General features: G+C 64.7%; 3 protein-coding genes across 4 annotated transcripts; all 3 read left to right on the plus strand.

Moving 5' to 3' along the window:
* The first annotated feature begins 1,083 nt into the window (after window positions 1-1,083).
* Window positions 1,084-3,285, plus strand: RPLP2 (ribosomal protein lateral stalk subunit P2). Its single transcript, XM_080641931.1, has 5 exons — window positions 1,084-1,476; window positions 1,648-1,771; window positions 2,228-2,276; window positions 2,973-3,071; window positions 3,170-3,285. Exons 2-5 carry the CDS (start codon window positions 1,649-1,651, stop codon window positions 3,244-3,246), a joined length of 348 nt encoding a protein of 115 aa, XP_080498057.1. The 5' UTR covers window positions 1,084-1,476; window position 1,648; the 3' UTR covers window positions 3,247-3,285.
* Window positions 3,286-6,768: 3,483 nt separating this feature from the next.
* PNPLA2 (patatin like domain 2, triacylglycerol lipase) lies at window positions 6,769-13,842 on the plus strand. The gene is made up of 9 exons (XM_080687176.1): window positions 6,769-7,130; window positions 10,304-10,536; window positions 10,617-10,682; window positions 11,044-11,253; window positions 11,595-11,655; window positions 11,739-11,891; window positions 12,602-12,734; window positions 12,912-13,034; window positions 13,120-13,842. Exons 1-9 carry the CDS (start codon window positions 6,926-6,928, stop codon window positions 13,391-13,393), a joined length of 1,458 nt encoding a protein of 485 aa, XP_080543302.1. The 5' UTR covers window positions 6,769-6,925; the 3' UTR covers window positions 13,394-13,842.
* Window positions 13,843-14,689: 847 nt separating this feature from the next.
* CRACR2B (calcium release activated channel regulator 2B) lies at window positions 14,690-19,764 on the plus strand. Of its 2 annotated transcripts, none has more exons than XM_080640208.1 (10): window positions 14,690-14,745; window positions 16,530-16,705; window positions 16,776-16,887; window positions 17,255-17,435; window positions 17,846-17,992; window positions 18,084-18,174; window positions 18,320-18,412; window positions 18,631-18,797; window positions 19,026-19,097; window positions 19,306-19,764. In XM_080640208.1, the coding sequence occupies exons 2-10, from the start codon at window positions 16,556-16,558 to the stop codon at window positions 19,496-19,498; spliced, it is 1,206 nt and encodes a 401-aa protein (XP_080496334.1). In that variant the 5' UTR covers window positions 14,690-14,745; window positions 16,530-16,555; the 3' UTR covers window positions 19,499-19,764. The 2 variants fall into 2 exon arrangements, with proteins under 2 accessions (XP_080496334.1, XP_080496333.1); XM_080640207.1 differs by lacking the exon at window positions 14,690-14,745 and adding an exon at window positions 15,244-15,358.
* The last annotated feature ends 788 nt before the right edge of the window (window positions 19,765-20,552 follow it).

Here is a 20,552-nt window from a genome sequence, read left to right on the forward strand (position 1 = left end):
GAGAACAAAGCAATACTTAGAGAGATGGAGTTACATTTATTATGCGCGGGTCCAGAGGAAAATGTCTCTCAAATTCTGGGCCCCAACATGGAGGAATTTTCTCAATTTATATGTTTTTACCTTCTTTGTCTCCCAAATATGGGGTGTTTCCGGCCTCCTTTGCAAGTTCTTAAAGAGCCCCTATGTGCTGGGGCCTTGAGACCTCAACCAGAGGCCTGGCCTGGTGCCAGCACTGATAACTTAGTCCTGGGAAGGTTTAATGGCCTCTCTGAAATGGGAGTAGTCTCATTTTCCTTATTATTTAAGCAAGCAGGCATTTACAGAAGCCAAATAGCAGGGTCAAAATTTCAAACAACAGTCTTTATATAAGATGGATGCTTCAGGGCGACTGTGTGGTTTGCATTAGCACAACAGCGTTTGATGCACTACACCCCAGGCTCGCTCTGTTAGGCCGCTGGCTGCCGCCTCGGACCCATCTCCCGCCGACCTTTGCCTCTGACCCCACTGCCTGGTGCCCACCCCGGAATTTAGCAAGGCCGCCTCCTTCTCATCTTTCAGCTCAATGTTCCTGCCTCATCCCTTCAGTGTCTACGTCGGCCGGGGACATCCTTGTTTATTTACTCCGCGTGTCACCGCGCTAGACCCTAAGGTTTGCGGAAGCGGCCTGGGTCTATTCCCTCCCGGGCCGCAGGCCGCAGCAGGGTCCGACATGGAGCAGTGACTGGGTGGCACGTGCTGATGTCCGCGTGCACACGGAGGTCAGATTCGAGCCGACACAGTCAGAGCAGCGGAGGAGCAGCCACTGGGCCCAGACGGCTCGGCTCCGCGACATCAGTGCGTCTCGCCCACCTCGCAGGGTCAGGCAGGGCTAGGGCTCGACCCCACCGGACACGAGCCTCTTGTCCCCGCGACCAGGCACCGCCAGAGCCGGAAGCGCCCCGGCCGAACCTGCGCAGCCTCAGTGGGACCCACGTGTCGCTCCCGCAGGCAGCAGCGCACTCGCGCTTCCGGCCGCCCTGGACGATGGGACTTGTAGTTACCGGCGGCGTTGGCCGCTGTCGCAAAGGAAGGCGTCGCGGGCGAGGCGGCCGCGTTGCATGTTGGGAGTGTGTAGGCCCCGCGTGGCATGCAGGGAGCCCTGAAGAGAGAAGCTGCGCTCGGGCTCGCGCCCCGCTTCGTTCCGCCGCCGCAGGGGTTTCGGGGGATGTTCGCCCCACGATGTATAAGAAGGCGGCCTCGGAATTGCCCTTCGCCTTTGCTGGGGCGGCTGCGGGACCGGACCGGACGATGACTTCTCCAGCGTCCTCATTGGCCGAGCGCCTTGTGACGTCACTCACAGGCGCCCTCAGGGTGCGAGGAGTGTAGCTCCCGGAGGCTTCTGGGTAGCGGATTACCCCCGCCCCCCGCGCCGGCGTCTTCCTTTCCCTGCCTGACGCCGCCGAAGTCGCACGCGCGAGGCCCCTCCGCCGCCGCCGAGTGAGTGGAGCGACCCGACTGGGCCGTTGGCCGCGCGGGGGCCTTAGGGGGCGGGCAGGGCGCGGGGCGGCCTCGGTGGGGTCCCCCAGGCCGGGCCACGCGCGGCCGCGCTCGGGCCGAGGTGGGGGCCGGAGGCCTCACGATAACGCCACGGCTCTCTCCGCCGCTCAGGATGCGCTACGTTGCCTCCTACCTGCTGGCCGCCCTCGGGGGCAATGCCTCCCCCAGCGCCAAGGACATCAAGAAGATCCTGGACAGTGTGGGCATCGAGGCGGACGACGACCGGCTCAACAAGGTAGCCGCCCGCCGGGCCCCGCCGACCGATACTCTGCACAAAGGGGTCCCTCTCCTACCCAATCCGAGTGTTTTTTTGGGGAAAGTGTGGTTCGGAGGCCTTGATACAGCCCCAGGGAAACAAGAGACCAGCATGGTTTAGTAAAAGCTCAGTGGAAGTCTCGTGTGACTTAAAATTCTGTAGTAACGGCCGTATTCTAAGAAATGCAAAGGCGGATATATTTGAGAGCCATTCTTTTTCACCCAAATTAATTAAGGTGTTATTTTGACATATGCTGGGTACACATTAAGATATTTTTGCATCTGTTTCTCGGCAGTAACTTAGATGTGTAAGTTCCCATTTGTAGCTGTCTCGGTGCGGAGCACCCACGTGTGCGTGGTAACTGGCGGGCCCTGGCTCCAGCAGGGGGTGCAGGTCGGGTGCCTGGTAACTGCTGGTCATGGTTTTCTCCTCCAGGTGATCGGCGAGCTGAACGGGAAGAACATCGAAGATGTCATCGCCCAGGGTGAGCTTGCGCAGGGCCTTCTGTTTCCATGGTCCATCCTAATTCCTGTTGGTCGCCTGTGGCCTTCCAGGTTTCGCTTGTGGACCAGAGCAGCCTAGAAGCCTCGCCCCGAGGAGGAGTGAGCACGGCTTCCGCGGGCTCATGCCAGGGGCACTTCTGGACACTCTGAGAGAGGACGCTAGGGGGCGCCTGTGCTGCCCCGGGCCTGGCTGCCCTGCCCCGGGGTTTGGAGAACTGGGCCTAGTAAACAAGTCTCTCCACGTGCCCTCTGTAAGGGGGTTGGTGTCAGCGGTGACCACAGGCCCGGGCTCCCTTTATGGGGTGGATTGCTTTCTGGTGACATCAGGGTGGAGGTGATGGGACTTGTTTGGAAATTGCGCTGCTGGAGCAGCCATTCCTGTCCCTGGACATGTGACTGGCCAGGACAAGAGCCAGCTCAGCCAAAAGCCTCCTCTGAGCTCACTGCTGGGAACGAGGATCTGGGCACTGGGCAGCAGACCAGGTCCCTGCCTGGGCATAAACATGTTTGTCCAACCTGACCCCAGGGTAGGGGGTTACGGCCCAGCTTGTGGGCCAATTCCTGGAAGCCCAGTTCCCAGGTGGGAAGTTTGGGGGCTGGGGCGTGGCGGAGCCTCTTGTGTGGGAGAGTTTAGTCCGAGCGGCTGTTCGGCTCTCACTCCCTTCTCTGCTTCCTAGGTATTGGCAAGCTGGCCAGCGTTCCCGCTGGAGGGGCTGTGGCAGTCTCCGCCGCCCCGGGGTCTGCAGCTCCTGCTGCTGGTTCTGCCCCAGCTGCGGGTAAGTGGAGGCTCGGGCAGCTGGCACTGCGGCTGCGCTGGAGCGGCTGGGAGCCTGGTCTGCACTGGCTGCCTCGCTCACTGGTCTTTTCCCCACAGCCGAGGAGAAGAAAGATGAGAAGAAGGAGGAGTCCGAGGAGTCGGATGATGACATGGGATTTGGCTTGTTTGATTAGAGTGTCGTTCCCCTGCAAATAAAGTCCTTTTTACATATATCCTGAGGGGCCTGTGACCGTTTGTTAGAGCCTGGCCTCTGCACTCGCCTCGTGCAAGGCAGCTGTGGGGCGGCCAGGGAGGAGGCGCTGCTGGCCCAAGAGCTGGTGTTGGGGCGGGGACACTTCCTGTGGGTCTTGGATGTTGCCAAGCCTTGACGGGCTCAGGAAGGGACACCAGCCTCCTTGAGTGGTCCTGGCTCCTGAGGACTGGGGGAGTGGCGCCTTCAGGGGACCCCCAGGAAGACATCAGAAGCCACGGTGGGCAGCCCTGGCCGGGCAGCTCGGTTAGAGCATCGCCCCGACACGGAGGTGGCGCACATACACAGAACAGCACATCCACGTTTCTCTCTTCCGTCCCCTTCTCTCTCAAATCAATAAATGAGTTTTTTAAAAAGCAACAGTGGTTGGTCTCCATTGCTCCGAGGTGGGCAGAGGCCACCAGTTCCCCCAAGACGGTGGCCTGTGTGTGGTCCCTGGGTTTCTGAAGGGTAGGGGATCCAGTCCGGCACCTGCTCTGCTGGGCGAGTGGGTACATAAGCTCACCTGGGCCATGAGCTCACAGTCCTTTTGGTGGGGGCCTGCCATGGTCCTCAGTAGACACTGCTTACCCCCCTGAGGCCCCGGCTCGGCAGCTGGCTGGGTGTGCGCTTCCTGTGTGAAGAGCCTTCCCCTGCGGGCTAGTTCTGTGGGAAAAGCGATGAGAACAGGAGGCCTCCCCCAGCCAGGGAGCCAAGACTGCAGAGGCCCCAGGGCAGGAGTGAGGGAGGAAGGCCAGAGGACCAGGGGTCCCCAGCCTTCTGGCCACGCCCCACCTAAGCATCTCAAATCCTGATGCCCCCTATGACATACAATTCTTATTCAAAAAGTGAACTGTTTGCGGGGAGGAAGCCTCAAAGGCCATGAACTTGGTCTAAACAAGCTTCCAAAGAACATGGCATCCATGAAAGGGGAAAAAAAATGAAAGGACAGTTGAAGTCCTGAGGAAGAAATCACTAAGAAATTGTTAAAAATAATACGAAGTGATACGAAAAAATAGTTTCAAAACATAATAGAGAACCAAAATGCATAAATGTATATGAGGCCCCTAGAACCATAAGAAATGCAAGAAACTGACTGTTAATACCTCATTCTGGAATTGCCCCCCTTTTTATTTTATTTTTTAAAATTATATTTCATTGATTTTTTACAGAAAGGAAGGGAGAGGGATAGAGTTAGAAACATAGATGAGAGAGAAACATCGATCAGCTGCCTCCTGCACACGCCCTACTGGGGATGTGCCCGCAACCAAGATACATGCCCTTGACCGGAATCGAACCCGGGACCCCTCAGTCTGCAGGCCGATGCTCTATCCACTGAGCCAAACCGGTCAGAGCGCCCCCCTTTTTAAAAAATCAACTGCCCCCCTGTGTGCACATGCCCCACATTGGGAACCACTGGCCCAGAGCCTTATGGGAGGATGTAGAAGCCAAGTTTCTGGTGGGTGGGACATGGGGCCAAGAGAAGTGGGACAAGTGCAGAGGTCCTCGCCGCACGCTCGAGCCCGAGGGGCAAGTTGCCTGTGGGGTGGGGCCCCGTCCCAGGCTGGGGTAGAAGGCCTAGCAGAGAAGTGGGCCCAGGGTCCAGGGCAGAGCTCACAGGCTATCCTCCAGCCCCGAGGAGAAGGGCCCTGTGTGGGCCAGAGGACACCGTGGGAGAGGCGTTGACACCGCTGGCATAGCCATCGCACACCAGACACCAGGGGTTCCTCCCGCCCCAGCCAGGATTCCAGGAAGGGCCGCCCTGTTCCTGGCTCCAGAGCTGACGTCCCAGAGGCCCGAAGGGAGGGATCTGTACCCAAAACAGTTCAACCCTGGTGTGGAAATGGGGGCAGAGGTCTCTGCACCGGGGCAGCGCCATCCCCCAAGACCCCATGGTCCCAATGAAGCAGGCAGGGCTGGGACCCCAGCCTCTCCTTGGAGCAGGTTGGGGCAGGAACTTTAGTCTCTGGCTCAGCCTGCACTGCCCAGCTCCCCTTCCCCCCCTTTTTAAAAAATATGTTTTTATTGATATCAAAGAGAGGGAGAGGAAGAGAGAGACAGAAACATCAATGAGAGAATCATCGATTGGCTGCCTCCTGCACACCCCACACTGGGGATCAAGCCCTGGGCATGTGCCCTGACCAGGAATTGAACCATGATCTCCAGGTTCATAGGTCAACACTCAACCACTGAGCCATACCAGCTGGGCCCAGCTTCCCTCTTGACCACCTTGGTGAACCCCTGAACTTCCCAGGCTGGCCTTATCCCCACTGTGCCACGCTCTTTGCCCCCCGCTGCCTCCAGCAGCATCCCCCAGGACTCAAACACCAGAGGCCCTGGCCATCCTGCCGGGGCCACACCCTTGGCACTGTACCTGCATCCAAGGCCTTGGGGGATGAGAGAGAGGGCAAGTCTTTCTAAGATTCATTCGGAGAGATCCGCTGCTTCTCCCTCTCCCGGTGCCCAAGCCCGGCTCCCCTCTCAATCCCCATCCCACCCAGGGCCTGCGCACATGCGGTCGGGTAGCCTGACAGCAGCCCCTGTGCCCTTTCCGAGTTAACTATCCACACGCCCTACCTACTCTGGCTTCTGGGCCTGACCCTGGGCTGGCGGGGGCTGCACCCTGGCACCATCTGGGCACCCTGCCTCCCCACCGCCCCAGCGTAGACCAGCCCCGGGGTGAGGTGCAGGGCTGGCTTGGAATCCCAACCAGGCTAGGCCTGTGGCACAGGCAGTCCAGGAGAAAAATGCGGAACTGGAGGGAGCGTGACATCACCCACTGCTCCACCTGCTGGGGCACCTAGCAGGGGCGGGGCAGGGGCCAAGTCATACCTAAGTAGATGGCACAGCCTGAGGAGCTGGGGTCGCAGGTAGAACCCAGGTTGGTGCCCAGGTGCGGAGGGGCCGTGGGGGAGGGGGTGGGCTGGGGGGTGGACCTCAGGGGTGGTCCCCCGCGCTTATGTGAGCTCTTTCGGTTGTTTGTGAGTATCCGGCCCTGGATGCTTATGGGTCAGCCCGGGGATGAGTGGTGGTTGCTGGGGGTCACTGGCTTGGGGAGTGGGTGTTGAAGCCAGACCATGAGGGAGGCGGAGGGGGCTGCCCAAACACCAGGGCCCTCCTTTCGCGAGAGTCCAGACTTCCACGAGGCTCCCAGGCCCACAGACTCCGGCGGCCTCACTCCTCCCCACACTCCTCGGCCTCTGGGTCCGCTCCGCCGCCCACGATGGCGGACGGGGAAGCGGGCAGTAGGCCGGGGGCCAGGCCGCTGTCTCTGGCCGCCGCAGGTGTGGGCAGCTCAGGGCCCAGAGGACCCGACCGCGGCGGAGGGGGTTGTCTCCGGCCCGGGGGCGGGGCCTCCGGGGAGGGGCGGGGCTCCAGGGCCCCCGAGGGCGCGGCCGTTCCCCGCGCGCCCCGATTGGGCCGCGTGTGACGGCCCCGCCCCGCGCCGGCCCCGCCCACCAACCTCTAAAAACACCGTCTCCGCCGCCTCCTTGCGCAGCGTCGCCGCCTCCACGGCGGAGACCCTGAAAGAGAGCGACTGCGAACGGGCGGCCGGCCCCGAGCTACCGGCGAGCGAACGGCGAGGCCGGCCTCCGGAGACCCCGGGCCGGCGGGCCGCCGCGATGTTCCCCAAGGACGCGACGTCCCCCCGGGAGACGACGTGGAATATCTCGTTCGCGGGCTGCGGCTTCCTCGGCGTCTACCACATCGGCGTGGCCTCCTGCCTCCGCGAGCATGCGCCCTTCCTGGTGGCCAACGCCACGCACATCTACGGCGCCTCGGCCGGGGCGCTCACGGCCACGGCGCTGGTCACCGGGGCCTGCCTGGGTGAGCGGGGCCGTCGGGGGGCCGGGCGGGCTGTTAGGCGCCCAGCGCCCCTTTCCCTCCTCGGCGCAGGGAAGCGGGACCCGGACGCGAGTGCCATCCGGGGTGCCGGCCGGGGGCGGGGCCTGGCTTGTTTTGCTCCTGGGGTGCCTGGTCCTGGGCGCTTCTGGGGCCAGGCTGTCGCCTAGGCCCGCCTCCGGAGCGGTAGCTGGGGGCGGGCAGGTGCAGCAGAAGCTATTTTATTGGAAAGAGACATTAACTCGGGGGCGGGGCCGTGAGGGTAGGGGGCGGGGCCTGCGCTGCCCCCTCGTCCCCGGCCGGGTGCAGGGACCAGGTGCTAGCGGTCACCGTGTCCTGAGGCTCTGGCACCCCAGGCTGCCAGGGCCCCGGGGTATGGGGGTGGCCTCTGAAGAGCACCTCGGCTGAGGCCTGATGCTCTCCGAGGGCCGGGCCCCTGGAGCAGGAGCCAGACGGGCCCGGCCTGGGCCCGGCGCTCTCTTCCACCTTGCATAGCGCCCACGGGGGGCCTGGGTCCCGGCTGTGGCCCACCGCCTGGGCCCCTTCCATGGGGTGGCTGGAGTTCCTGGGCGCTCCGCCCCGCGGTGGGGAGGGCGGAGGGCTGAGTGTACCGGGAAGGACGCCTCCACTCACACACACTTCCGGCGGTGCCCGAGTGTTTACCGGAGTCCTCCAGGAGTCCCGGGAGTGCTGCCCAGCCCGCCACTCTGGGCAGCAAGGTGACCCAGGGGTCATCAGTGCCCCGCCCTGCAGGAGCCTGTGCGGGGCTCTCCCCTGCCTCCTCCCCATGACCTTTGCCCTGCGGGGGTGGGGTGGGAGCATACCTCTGCACTCCTGGGAAGGGGATCCACCACTGGGGCCCTGACCCCTCCCTCTCAGGAGGCCTTCAGACCAGAGTTCTCAGTCCCCACGCTGGCCGGCCTCGGGAGACACCCAGGCCCAAGCCAGTTTGGCTCAGTGGGAAGAGTGTCAGCCTGCGGACTGAACGGTCCTGGGTTCGATTCCGGTCAAGGGCACATGCCTGGGTTGCAGGCTCAATCCCCAGTGTGGGGCATGCGGGAGGCAGTCCATCAGTGATTCTCTCTCATCGTTGATGTTTCCATCTTTCTCTCATTCTCCCTTCCTCTCTGAAAAAAAAAAAAAGAAAAAGAGACACCCAGGTCCCTGGTACCCAACTGAGGACATGACTCCTCCCCCTCCCCACACCCCACTCTCAAAACGCCTCTTTCTTTTCTTTTTTTTCTCTTCTTTTTTGTTTTGTTAATCCTCACCCGAGGATATATTCCCATTGATTTTTAGGGAGAGTGGAAGAGAGAGGGAGAGACAGAGAGAAACATCGATGTGAGAGAGACACACCGATTGGTTGCCTTCCGCATATGCCTCAACCAGGGCCCGGCCAGGGAGGAGCCTGCAACGGAGGTACATGGCCTTGACAGGAATTGAACCTGGGACCCTTCGGTCTATTTGCTGAGCCAAACTGGCTAGGGCATTTTTCTTTTTTTTATAATGAGAAATTATCAACCATAATCTATCTTTTTTTTTAAACCCTTACCCAAGGATATGTGGGTTTTTTTAAAAATATATCTTTATTGATTTCAGAGAGGAAGAGAGAGATAGAGATAGAAACATCAATGATGAGAAGGAATCACCGATCAGCCGCCTCCTGCATGCCTCCCATTGGGGATCGAGCCGGCAACTGGACATGTGCCCTTGACCGGAATCGAACCTGGGACTCTTCAGTCTGCAGGCCATGGCTCTATCCACTGAACCAAATCGGCCAGGGCCCAAGGATATGTTTTTATTCATTTTATTTATTTTTATTTTTAAAAATATATATTTTATTGATTTTTTACAGAGAGGAAGGGAGAGGGAGAGAGAGTCAGAAACATCGATGAGAGAGAAACATCGATCAGCTGCCCCCTGCACACCCTCCACTGGGGACGTGCCCGCAACCAAGGCACATGCCCCCGACCGGAATCGAACCCGGGACCCTCCAGTCCACAGGCCGATGCTCCATCCACTGAGCCAAACTGGCCAGGGCCATTTTATTTTTTTATTTTTTTTAAAATATATTTTATTGATTTTTTTACAGAGAGGAAGGGAGAGGCATAGAGAGTTGGAAACATCGATGAGAGAGAAGCATCGATCAGCCGCCTCCCGCACACACCCCCACTGAGGATGTGCCTGCAACCAAGGCACATGCCCTTGACCGGAATCGAACCCGCGACCCCTGAGTCCGCAGGCCGACGCCCCATCCACTGAGCCAAACGAGCCAGGGATGTATTTATTCATTTTAGAGAGAAAAGGAGAGAGAGAAAGAAACATTGATGTGAGAGAAATATCAATCAGTTGCCTCCTGTACGTGTCTCCACCAGGGAATGAACCAAAACCTAGGTGTGTGCCCTGGCCAGGAATTGAACCGGCAACCTGTTGGTGTGCAGACCAACACTCCAACCAACTGAGCCACCCGGCCAGGGCGGGGAGCCTCTTTTTCACTTGTGGTCTCGGGCAGCTGGAGCCCCCAGGGTGGCAGGTGCCCCCGCCCCGCTCACTCTGCCCTGGGTGTGGTCCGGGAGGAGGGCCTGGGCCCCGCCCGCTCTAGCCTTATCCTAGGCTGGCCCCACGGCCCCAAGAGGAGTGTTAGGGGGCTGCTTGCTCCTGGCTGCAGTGGGACACCATCGTGCGTTCCTGGGGCGGTGGGACCCCACTATTTCCACCCTGTGGGGCCCCTGGGCTGTGCTGGGTTTAGCGGGTCTGGATCTGGCCAAGTGGGTAAAGGCTGAGGCTGGTCAGAGTTGAGCCTCTGCCGCCCGATCCCCAGCTGAGTGCCACATGCGGCCAGGCCTGGTGACTCATGGACCAGGGCAGGCTGTTGGGAAACGCCAGGCAGAGGGCAGAGGGCAGGCCCAGCCCCAGTTGGCAGCCCCAGTGTCTGTCCTCCCGGGGGGGCAGGGGTGGGGGTGGCCTGCCTCTCTCTTCAGGGTTAGGTGGCAAAAGTCCCAATTGTGGGCCGGCCCCCTGCTGGACACTGGGGTCCCTCCAGGGTGGAGGGGATGCCACGCGTGGCGTCGGTGTGCCCTGAGACACTGGGCATGGAGCCATCGGGAGGTGCTAAGTCCAGGAGTGCTGGCCCCTGACCCTTGGCCCTGCTGCCCCAGGCGAGGCCGGTGCCAACATCATCGAGGTGTCTAAGGAGGCCCGGAAGCGGTTCCTGGGCCCCCTGCACCCCTCCTTCAACCTGGTGAAGACCATCCGCAGCTGCCTGATGAAGACCCTGCCCGCCGACAGCCACGAGCGCGCCAGCGGGCGCCTGGGCATCTCCCTGACCCGCGTCTCGGACGGCGAGAACGTCATTATCTACCACTTCAGCTCCAAGGACGAGCTCATCCAGGTGGGCCCCTGCAGGGGTCACGCCGGGGCACAGCCGGACCCCGAAGCCCCGGCTCACCGCCCGCTCTGTCCTTCCCGCAGGCCAACGTCTGTAGCACCTTCATCCCCGTGTACTGCGGCCTCATCCCGCCCATCCTCCAGGGCGTGGTGAGTGCGTCTGGGTGACCAGAGACACTGCGTGTGCCGAGGGACGAGGGACGAGGGGGGAGGAGGAAGCCGTCTGTGTGTCCCCAGGCCCTCACTCCCGCCACTGCCTGTTGCCTCACTTCCCCCGGAGTTACTCAAGAGCCAGGCCAGCCCGAGGCTTGGCAGGGCTGGCCTGCCTGTAGCTTCCCCCCACCCCCACCCCCACCCCCCCATGTCTGGCTATTTCTCAGCGCCCAGGCGGGCCGTGGCCAGTGCCTAGTCGGTGAAGGCTCAAATGAAACAGCCACTGGGAGGGGCCCCCGGGGCAGCCAGCCTCTCTGCAGGCCCCTCACTGTGTGACCCTTTGTCCCTGCCACCTCAGCGCTACGTGGACGGTGGCATCTCAGACAACCTGCCGCTCTATGAGCTCAAGAACACCATCACCGTGTCCCCCTTCTCGGGCGAGAGTGACATCTGCCCGCAGGACAGCTCCACCAACATCCATGAGCTCCGGGTGACCAACACCAGCATCCAGTTCAACCTGCGCAACCTTTACCGCCTCTCCAAGGCCCTGTTCCCGCCCGAGCCCATGGTGAGCCCGCGCTCTGCTTTCGCCTCCTCACCTGGTCCTGGTCCTGGTCCTGGTTCCGGTCCCGGTCCCGGTCCTGCTCCTGGTCCTGGTCCTGGTCCTGAGGGAGAAAGCTGCCCTCTGACCGCTCCTGAGTGACGGCAGGGGGTCGGGACAACCTCTTCCGAGGGCTGGGAAGAAGCCTGTGGCCCGCACAGCCTCTCCCCTGGGGGCAGCCTCTCCAGCCTCATCTTGTCCTGGGTCCTGGGTCCCTTTGCTTGTGGTGGGGAGGGGTGGGGTTTGCAGGGACCCCAGGGACAGATCTGGTGGGTCTGACTTCCCTGCTCCCCCTTCCCTGCCCTCAGGTGCTGCGGGAGATGTGCAAGCAGGGCTACCGGGACGGCCTGCGCTTCCTGCGGAGGAATGGTGTGTGGGGCCAGGCCCGGGGGCGGGGGCTGCGCCATGGCCCCCTCCGCTGAGCTGACCACATGTTTGGTCCTCCCACCCAGGCCTCCTGGATAGGCCCAATCCCCTGCTGGCACTGCCCCCCGCCAAGCCCCCCGTCCGCCAGGATGAGGACCAGGAGAAAGCTGTGATGGCAGTGGAGAGGGCTCTGGTGGAGGATCACATCCTGGACCATCTGCCCGCACGGCTCAATGAGGGTGCGTGTGGGGGGGTGCGTGGGGGGCAGGCTCAGTGAGGGTGCGTGGGGGGCACACGGCTCAATGAGGGTGCGTGGGGGGCAGGCTCAGTGAGGGTGCGTGGGGGGCACACGGCTCAATGAGGGTGCGTGGGGGGCAGGCTCAGTGAGGGTGCATGGGGGGCAGGCTCAGGGAGGGTGCGTGGGGGGCAGGCTCAGTGAGGGTGCGTGGGGGGCACACGGCTCAATGAGGGTGCGTGTGGGGCAGGCTCAATGAGGGTGCGTGGGGGCACACGGCTCAGTGAGGGTGCGTGGGGGGCAGGCTCAATGAGGGTGCGTGGGGGGCAGGCTCAGTGGGGGTGCGTGGGGGGCAGGCTCAGTGGGGGTGCGTGGGGGGCAGGCTCAGTGGGGGTGCGTGGGGGGCAGGCTCAGTGGGGGTGTGTGGGGGGCAGGCTCAGTGGGGGTGCGTGGGGGGCAGGCTCAGTGGGGGTGCGTGTGGGGCACACGGCTCAGTGAGGGTGCGTGGGGGGCAGGCTCAATGAGGGTGCGTGTGGGGCAGGCTCAGTGAGGGTGCGTGGGGGGCAGGCTCAGGGAGGGTGCGTGGGGGGCAGGCTCAGTGAGGGCGTGGGGGGCAGGCTCAGGGAGGTAGAGGGCCATGGGGAGGGTGGTGGAGCAGAGCAGGGCTGGCCCCACCTCCCCCACTGGTGGTCAGCCTCCCTCCTGCCCCCCCAGCCCTGCTGGAGGCCTGCATGGAGCCCAAAGACCTGCTGACCACCCTCTCCAACATGCTGCCCGTGCGTCTGGCCACAGCTATGATGACGCCGTACACTCTGCCCCTGGAGAGCGCCGTGTCCTTCACCATCCGGTACAGGATGGGGGCGGGCAGGAGCGGAGCCTGGACCAACTTTGGGGCCGTTCCTGAGTGGTGGTCACCCCAGGGAAGAGGCAGCTGGTCGGGGGAGGGTAGAGATGTCAGGGCCAAAGGTGGGGGGTGGGCAAGGGGCAGGCCCTGACCCTGAGGTGTGCCTCCCACCCGCCCCAGCTTGCTGGAGTGGCTGCCCGACGTGCCCGAGGACATCCGGTGGATGAAGGAGCAGACGGGCAGCATCTGCCAGTACCTGGTGATGCGTGCCAAGAGGAAGCTGGGCAGCCGCCTGCCGTCCAGGTACGCCCCTGGCTGCTGTGCTCACGGGGGCCACAGCCTCACTTTAATGCTCCCCACTAAAGCCCCCCTCCCCCGGCCCCCGCAGGCTGGCGGAGCAGGCGGAGCTGCGCCGCGTCCAGTCGCTGCCCTCGGTCCCGCTGTCCTACGCCGCCTACTGCGAGGCGCTGCCCGGCTGGATGCGCAGCAACCTCTCCCTGGTGGACACGCTGGCCAAGTGGGAGGAGTGCCAGCGCCAGCTGCTGCTCGGCCTCTTCTGCACCAACGTGGCCTTCCCGCCCGATGCCCTGCGCATGCGCACCCCCACCCCCACCTGCCCCAGCCCCAGCCCCGCGCCCCCACAGCACCCGCCCCCTTGCTGAGAGCCCTCGCTCCCCCCACCCCCGGGGTCCCAGTGCTGAGGGCCAGGCCCTCCAGCTTCCCTGCCCCATGAGGCGGGGCCCTGGGGTCATCTGAGACCCCCTCCCCGCCTCCCTCCATGCCTGGGGGCGAGAGGAGATGGGGCCACCCAGCTGGGAGAAGGCACTTGGCTGTCAGCTCCTCCACAAACCACTCACTTGCTGCACTGAGGAGGCGGGCGTGCAGCCCCCCGCCCCTAGCCACAGAGGGCCCCTCACCTGTGCCTTAACACCCACGCCCAGGCGCCCTAGGGCAGCGCAGGGGCGGGGGGGGGGGGGGGGGGGGCCGGGCAGTACTACTCCCTCGAACTTGGCACCTGCTCCTCCCTCGCGATTTTCACTGGAGAATGCTGCAGATGTGTGAAGACTTATTTATTTTCGCTGAAGCAGATGTAATAAAGGCCACAGCTCAGCCCCTGCGTCCTCCTTGTATGCGACACCTCCAGCTGACCTGTGGGTACAGCTTTCATCCCGGCTGCCAGGGCCCCTTCTGCTGGAGGCCAGCGTTCGCTGTGGGCCTCCTGGGCTGCGGCCACTCCTCACACACACGTGCCCCCCTTTGCCCCGAGGCCTGCCGGCTGACCTGTGGGCACAGCTTCCCAAGGGCCAGTGGAAATATTTGAGACCAAGATCCTCGCTGAATAAAAAACAAAGACGTGTTTACAAAAGGTGGTGTCGCACCTCCACTCCGTGGTGACGTGGGGGGGCTGCCCTCTGGGCCGGCAGGGTGAGGTTCCCCAGGAGCGGGCGCCGGGCCTGCTGCACGCAGGGCGTTGTGTGCGAGCCTTACTGGCGAGGTGCACACATGTTCCTGCTCCCCTGAACCCCTCCTCATCCTCGGGGGGCCCAGTCTCCTGCCACTACACAGGAGGGGCCGGGGATAGGGTGAGGTCTGAGCCGGAGGGGCCGGACCGTGTTCTGGGAGAGCCATGGCTTCCTGAAAGCCCCCTCTGCTCCTGAAAGCCCCCTCCGCTCCTGAAAGCCCCCTCCGCTCCGGCTCCCTGGTGACCAGGAGCCAGGGCCTGAGGGCGCTGGGACAGAGCCTGGCGCCGGGCCAGCTTTCCAGAGCCCTTAGTCCTGCGGTTCGGCCCCACCTGCTCCCCTCAACCCGGAGGGGCTGTGTGGGCGGCAGCCCCCAGCCAACAATAACGGTGGAGTGGGACTGCAGGACTGGGCGAGCCGGCTGGGCAGGTCCCTGGCGCTCGGTGTGCCAGGGGCCGCCCCCCTCTCTCTCAAGGTCCCGTCCTATCGGCCCAGCCTGTTCTAGTTCAGCAGGATCCGGGCCTTGGAGAAGCGGAGGCCCCGGGGCCCTCCAGGTGGGTGCGGGGCCGGCGGGCCGGGGAGGCCTGGGAAGAGGGGGGCACCGCAGACTCCCGCCAGCTCCTCTCTGCCCCAAGCCAGCCCAGCGGCAGTCCCACCCCCTCGCTCACCCTCACACCTCCCGGGCGTCTGTTGATTTAAATGGCATTTTCTAGGATGTCACGTGTGCATTGTTTAGAAACGGGGAGAAACGAAGTGGGGACGTATAGGGAGCGGACGCCCTCACTCCGGGACACACCATGGGGGTGTTCGGTGCGTTTCCTGCTGCGGTTCCCTCGCACTTTCTAGCGCCTTAAATCGGGATCCTCCGCACATGCCCCTGTCACCTGGCCCCGCACAGGGAGGGTCCCCAGGAGCCGGGTCACCTCGCCCCACCGCCCGCGGGGTCTCTGCCGGGACGGAGCCAGGTCGCGGGAGGGTGGGGAGCGAGGCGAGAGGCGGGGACAGGCGACAGCAGCGGCGGCGCCCCGCCCGCCCGGGGCCGGCCCACGCCGGGGTCTCGGAGCCTGCAGAGCGGCAGGAGCCGATCCGCCCCGCGTCCCCCGCCGCGCCCGCCTTCCGGGAGGAGCGGCCAGGTGGTGGCAGGTGCGGCGTCGGCGCAGCGCGCAGGTAGGCGCCCCGCGGGTCCGCCGCCCTCCGGGGCCTGCAGGGCGCGCCGACCCCGAGCGCGCGGGGCGGTCAGGGGCTCCGGGGGCCCCCACGGGGCGGGGCCCCGGCGGCCCTTCCTTCCCGCTCCCCGCGTCCGGCCGAAACGCAGCTTCCGCTGGGATGGCCCTCTGGCCGCGGAGCCCGCGGTGGCCGGTGCGGCGGTGGCGCGGGTGGGGGTGTCTGGCCCGCGTGCCCGGTCCCGCTTCCTCAGACCTGCCTTCGGACAGCGCGTCCCGCTCAGCCCCCCCCGGAACAGGGCGGGTGGACGCGCTCTGACCTGGGGAAGGACGTCAGGCCCAGGTGCGGGCTCGCCGCGCTGGGGCTGGTGCCGGAAAACCGCGCCCGGGGCGTCGCGGGAAGACAGGTGGCTCCGACGGACTGGGGATCCAGGGCGAGGCGCCCTGCGGGAGGGAGTCCCGCGGAGGTTCTGAGCCGAGGAGGGGGCGAGCCTCGTGCCGCGGAGTCTGTGCAGCCTGGCACCTAGGGTATTTCTGACCGGAGCCAGGGCGGGCACCCTGCCCAGGCCGGGGCCCTGCACCTGCACCCGCGCCCGGGGAGCCCGGCGCCGGGTGGGCGGGGCTGAGGCGGGAGGGCGGGGCGAGCCACCTGCCAGCTGGTGGAGGCCGGGCCAGAGGCCCAGGTCGGGCTGAGCGCTCCTGCTGGTCAGCCCCTCAGCCCCGTGTCCTGTCCCCAACGCCAGGACCCGTTCAGCTCCTCCCGGATGGCCACTCCCTCACCCAGCCCTGTGCCCTCAGCTGCCATCCCAAGGCCTTCTTCCATGGACTCCCCACCTCCCACCGAGACTGCCCCTTCCCAGCCAGCCCTCTCCCGGGCCCCCTCCTGGGCCCGCAGCTCTAGCTCCCTCACAGTCCTCACAGGCCCAGAGCCTGCATCACCCGACCCCTTGCACCCCGAGCCCGCAGCGTCTCCCTCAAGCGGGCGGGACCCTCCCAGCTGCCCCTCCTCCCTGGACCTAAGCCAGGCCTTCTCCCACCTTCCTCTGCCCAACCCTGTGTCCCCACGGCCCCAGCTTAGCCCTCAGCCACCCTGGGCCTTTACCCTCTCTCTGCCTCCCCGCCCCCCCATTTCTTATGAGCTCTGCTCAGCCCCTGACTCCTCCTTGGCTTTACAGCACCTGGCAGCCAAGACCCCACTTTCATGGCCAGCCCTGGGGAGGCCCCGGAGGAGGAGGGGGAGCAGGAGGGAGGCTCCGTGGGGCCATGGGCAGCCATGCTGGCGCAGGCCCAGGAGCTGTTCCTGCTGTGTGACAAGGAGGCCAAGGGCTTCATCACCCGGCACGACCTGCAGGTGAGTCCCCGTCCTGAGGGGCTGCCCGGCGGGGCTGACCCTGGTCACTCAGCCCCGTTCTGTCCGCCAGGGCCTGCACAACGACCTGCTCCTCACGCCCGAGCAGCTCGAGGCTGTGTTCGAAAGCCTGGACCAGGCCCGCACGGGTTTCCTCACTGCCCGGGAGTTCTGCCTCGGCCTGGGTGAGCCCCACCCTGACCCCCACCCAAGGACCCTCCCCTGGTGCATGTGGGGGCTCTGCACACACAGGCAGCGCGGGAAGGCCCCACAGAAAGCCCCCCGCTGCTGAGGCCTGGGTGCCGCTGTCCCTCCTGCACCCCACCTCGCTGCTGTGCCAAACCCAGGTGGGCTGGGAGCCAGCTGTCCATTCTGGCCTGAGTGCTGTCCCCTCCTGCTCCCAGGCTGAGAATCCACCCAGAATAAGGAAGAAAAACAGGAAACTGGGCTCATAGAAAGGGCAGGATGTGTGTGTGTGTGTGTGTGTGGGCAGTGGCGGCTGACCCAGGGTGGTAACCCACAGTCCCGGTAATCTCTTTCCCATGCCCACAGGGAAGTTTGTGGGGGCAGAGTCGGTCCAGGGCACACAGCCCTCTGGGGCTTCTGAGGAAACCTTTGAGTCGGGCTGGTCTGAGGGGCCAGGCACCGGGGGCTCCCTGGAGGAGGAGGAGGAGGAGGAGGAGAGGTTCCTCTCGGCGCTGGAGCAGCTGGGGGTGGCCCAGGTCCTGAGCGAGTGAGTCTGCGCTGGTCCTGCCCCAGCTCCCTGGTCCGCATGCTGCCTGCTCTGGGCATGGCCCCCAGGCGGGGTCTGGCCCCGCGGTTCCCTCTCCGCTGCCACCACCTGGGCGGACGGGTGTGATTTCCCGCAGAATTTGCATTTTAGGAGGCAGCGGTCAGGGCTGCTGTGGGGCGGCGCCGGTCACAGGGCCCCGGGCTCCTACACCCGGGCACAGCCCCGCCTACACATGACCCCTCGCTGCCAAGCCGGCGGCGCACACGCAGACCCCTGGCAGGGCGAAATCACCCACAAGAGGGAGACCCTGAATGCGGCCAATGCGCCTGGCTGGTCCGGGGCTGCAGAGGTCATCTCGGGGGCGGGCGCGGAGCCCCCACTTTGGCTTCAGCCCCCGCCCGCTCTTCCAGGCAGCGGGCGGTGCGGCTGCTCTGGACCCGGCTGCAGCGCGAGCGACCCGAGCTGCTGGGATACTTCGAGGACGTTCTGATGCGTGCGTCGGCCTGCCTGGAGGAGGCGGCCCGAGAGCGAGCCGGCCTGGAGCTGGCGCTGCGGCGGTGAGGGCTGGGGGCGGGGCGGGGCCGGGGGCTGCAGTCCAGGCAGGCTCCATGCAGCTGTCTCACCCCCGTCCCCGTCCCCCACCCCAAGGCGGGAGAGCGAGCACGAGAGGGAGGTGCGGTGTCTGTACGAGGAGACGGAGCAGCAGCTCCGAGAGCAGCGCCAGCGCCTGAGGAGCCAGGTGGGCCCGCGGCCCCGCCCCCTACCGCCCCGCCCAATCCCAGACGCGCGCGTCTCCCTGGCCCCGCCTCCTCGGAACTGGTCCCTCCCCCGGCCCCTGCCCCTTCGCGGTTCGCGGAGGCTCAGGTGCCCCCGGCGCGTCCCAGGACCATCCCCGGGAGGAGCGGAGAGGCCGCCTGGAGCTGGAGCTGCAGAGCCGCGAGCAGGAGCTGGAGCGCGCGGGCCTGCGGCAGCGGGAGGTGAGCGGCCACCGGCCCACGCCCCGGGGAAGGTGGCGGACCGCCCGGCCCGTGCCCCCATCCCACCGTCACCATGCCCTCCCCGGTACCCTTGAGGTCCCCTGAGCCTTAGTGTCCCCAGCCTCGGAATCGTTGTGAGCCAGAGGCACACCAGCCTCCCAGGGCAGAGGGGGTTCCTCTCTAGTCTCGACTCCCCCCTCCCCCCCCCCCCCCCCCAGTTGGAACAGCAGCTGCAGACCCGGGCCGCGGAGCAGCTGGAGGCGCAGGCGCAGAACGCGCAGCTGTGGCTGGCCAACGAGGCGCTGCGGGCGCAGCTGGAGGCGGCGCAGGAGCAGCTCCGCAGGCTGGAGGGCGAAGTGCTGGGCCGCCAGGAGCAGACCTTACGGTGCCAGGGGCTGGGGCGGCCGTCAGGGGCGTGTCCCGAACAGGGGGTGGGGCCCACGGGCGCGTCGAAGCGGGGGGGTCGCGCTTGGGGCTCAGGTCTGGGCCGCTTCCATCCGCATCCCAAGTCTCGGCCTCTCCGCCAGGGTCTGCGTGGGTCAGGGTCCCCTAGAGGGGTCGGGGAGCGCCCCAGGAGTCTCCCTCCACCCAGGTCACCGCCTCCCGCCCGCAGGGACGTGGGTGCTGTCTCAAGGAACATGCAGAAGGAGAAGCTCAGCCTCGTGCGGCAGCTGGCGCTCCTCAGGTTCGGTCTGGCTCAGCCAACGGAGGGAAGGGGCTCAGTGCAGCTCCCACACATCCCTGCCCACTGCCCAGCTTACTGCAAGGAAGGCCTTCCTTGTATCTGCCCTCTCTCCCTCATGCTGCGGCCCCTGCCTGGTCTGAGCCCACACTCCCCGCCCTAAAATTCTGCCTCCTGAGACCTCTCAGAGTCCCTGGACTCCCTTCCCCAGGGAGCTGAACACGCGGCTACGAGACGAGAGGGACGCCTGTGAGACCAAGCAGCTGGGCGGTGGCCCCAGGAAGGCTCTGGCCTCGGCCTGCCTGTCGCCGGGGCCCACCTGCTGCTGCTGCTGCTGCTGTTGCTGCAGCAACTGGGCTCGACCCCCCAGATGTGGCTCAGTCCACCTTCCCAGTGCCCGGTGACCAGCCAGCCCTAGTGACTCACTGGGCGTTACTGAAGAAACTGCCCTTTGAAGGTGACTCACCATGGCTGGGCTGCTCGTCCGGGACGTGGGCTCTACCCAGTGGGCTGCCTGGCCGGCCTGCCTGCCTGCAGACATGAAGGAACGAATGGGGGGAGGGGGCATCAGGCTCCCCTGTGCCCCCCGCTGGTCCTCATCCTGTCCCCATCCCCCATCAAACCCATCTGTGTCCAGCAGAAAAACCCCTCCTCCTAATAAACTCTACCAACCACACTGCAGCCTCCTGGACCTCCTGTGTGTGGGGGAGCCACGGGCATCGCGTGTCCCGGTCCACAGCCCTCCAGGCTGAGCTGGGGCTGTGGGTCCTTGTTTGTGTCTGGAGGCGTCCCTGCCTCTCTTGTCAGAGCCCAAGCCCTCACAGCCCATATGAGCTTGTCCCATGGGCCTCTCTGTAGGGACAAGGAGACCAAGGCCCACAGGCTCAGCAGGGAGCACTGGTGGGGTGTCCTCCCAATCCACACTCAGGTGACCATCTCTTTGCCATGCCACCCGCACGCAGCTCTGGGTAAACCACCGGAGTCGGGCCAGTCCTGCATGGAGCCTCCTGGGGTAGGCCTGGAGCCACCTGCCATGCCCAAGGTCCTGCCTGGGGAGCTGGGAGCTGCCCGCTGAGCCCAGGGCAGGTGGGGGGAGTGCTGCCCACTGTCCCTGGAGAGCTGCCCCCCCCCAACTCAGTCTCCTAGTCTAGCGGGTCCGCAGACTTTTTTTTTTTCCCTATATATTTTATTGATTTTTTACAGAGAGGAAAGGAGAGGGATAGAGAGTTAGAAACATTGAAGAGAGAGAAACATCAATCAGCTGCCTCCTGCACACCTCCAACTGGGGATGTGCCCGCAACCAAGGTACATGTCCTTGACCGGAATCGAACCTGGGACCCTTCCGTCCGAAGGCCGACACTCTCTATCCACTGAGCCAAACTGGTCAGGACCGCAAGACTTTTTCAAGCCTTCCCACCACTGCCAGGCCAGAAGCCCTCCAGACTGGAGTACCTCTCA

This window comes from Plecotus auritus, assembly GCF_963455305.1.
Source record: "Plecotus auritus genome assembly, chromosome: 9".
NCBI lineage: Eukaryota > Metazoa > Chordata > Mammalia > Chiroptera > Vespertilionidae > Plecotus > Plecotus auritus.

Bases quoted from the DNA above. Each gene is read 5' to 3' on its own strand.
- RPLP2 (XM_080641931.1), top strand. From the start codon at position 1,649: ATGCGCTACGTTGCCTCCTACCTGCTGGCCGCCCTCGGGGGCAATGCC. The intron at 2,277-2,972 runs GTGAGCTTGCGC...TCTGCTTCCTAG, and splicing joins CGAAGATGTCATCGCCCAGG to GTATTGGCAAGCTGGCCAGC. The intron at 3,072-3,169 runs GTAAGTGGAGGC...TTTTCCCCACAG, and splicing joins TGGTTCTGCCCCAGCTGCGG to CCGAGGAGAAGAAAGATGAG.
- PNPLA2 (XM_080687176.1), top strand. From the start codon at position 6,926: ATGTTCCCCAAGGACGCGACGTCCCCCCGGGAGACGACGTGGAATATC. The intron at 10,683-11,043 runs GTGAGTGCGTCT...CTGCCACCTCAG, and splicing joins CGCCCATCCTCCAGGGCGTG to CGCTACGTGGACGGTGGCAT. The intron at 11,892-12,601 runs GTGCGTGTGGGG...CTGCCCCCCCAG, and splicing joins GCCCGCACGGCTCAATGAGG to CCCTGCTGGAGGCCTGCATG.
- CRACR2B (XM_080640208.1), top strand. From the start codon at position 16,556: ATGGCCAGCCCTGGGGAGGCCCCGGAGGAGGAGGGGGAGCAGGAGGGA. The intron at 16,706-16,775 runs GTGAGTCCCCGT...TCTGTCCGCCAG, and splicing joins TCACCCGGCACGACCTGCAG to GGCCTGCACAACGACCTGCT. The intron at 17,993-18,083 runs GTGAGGGCTGGG...CCCCACCCCAAG, and splicing joins CTGGAGCTGGCGCTGCGGCG to GCGGGAGAGCGAGCACGAGA.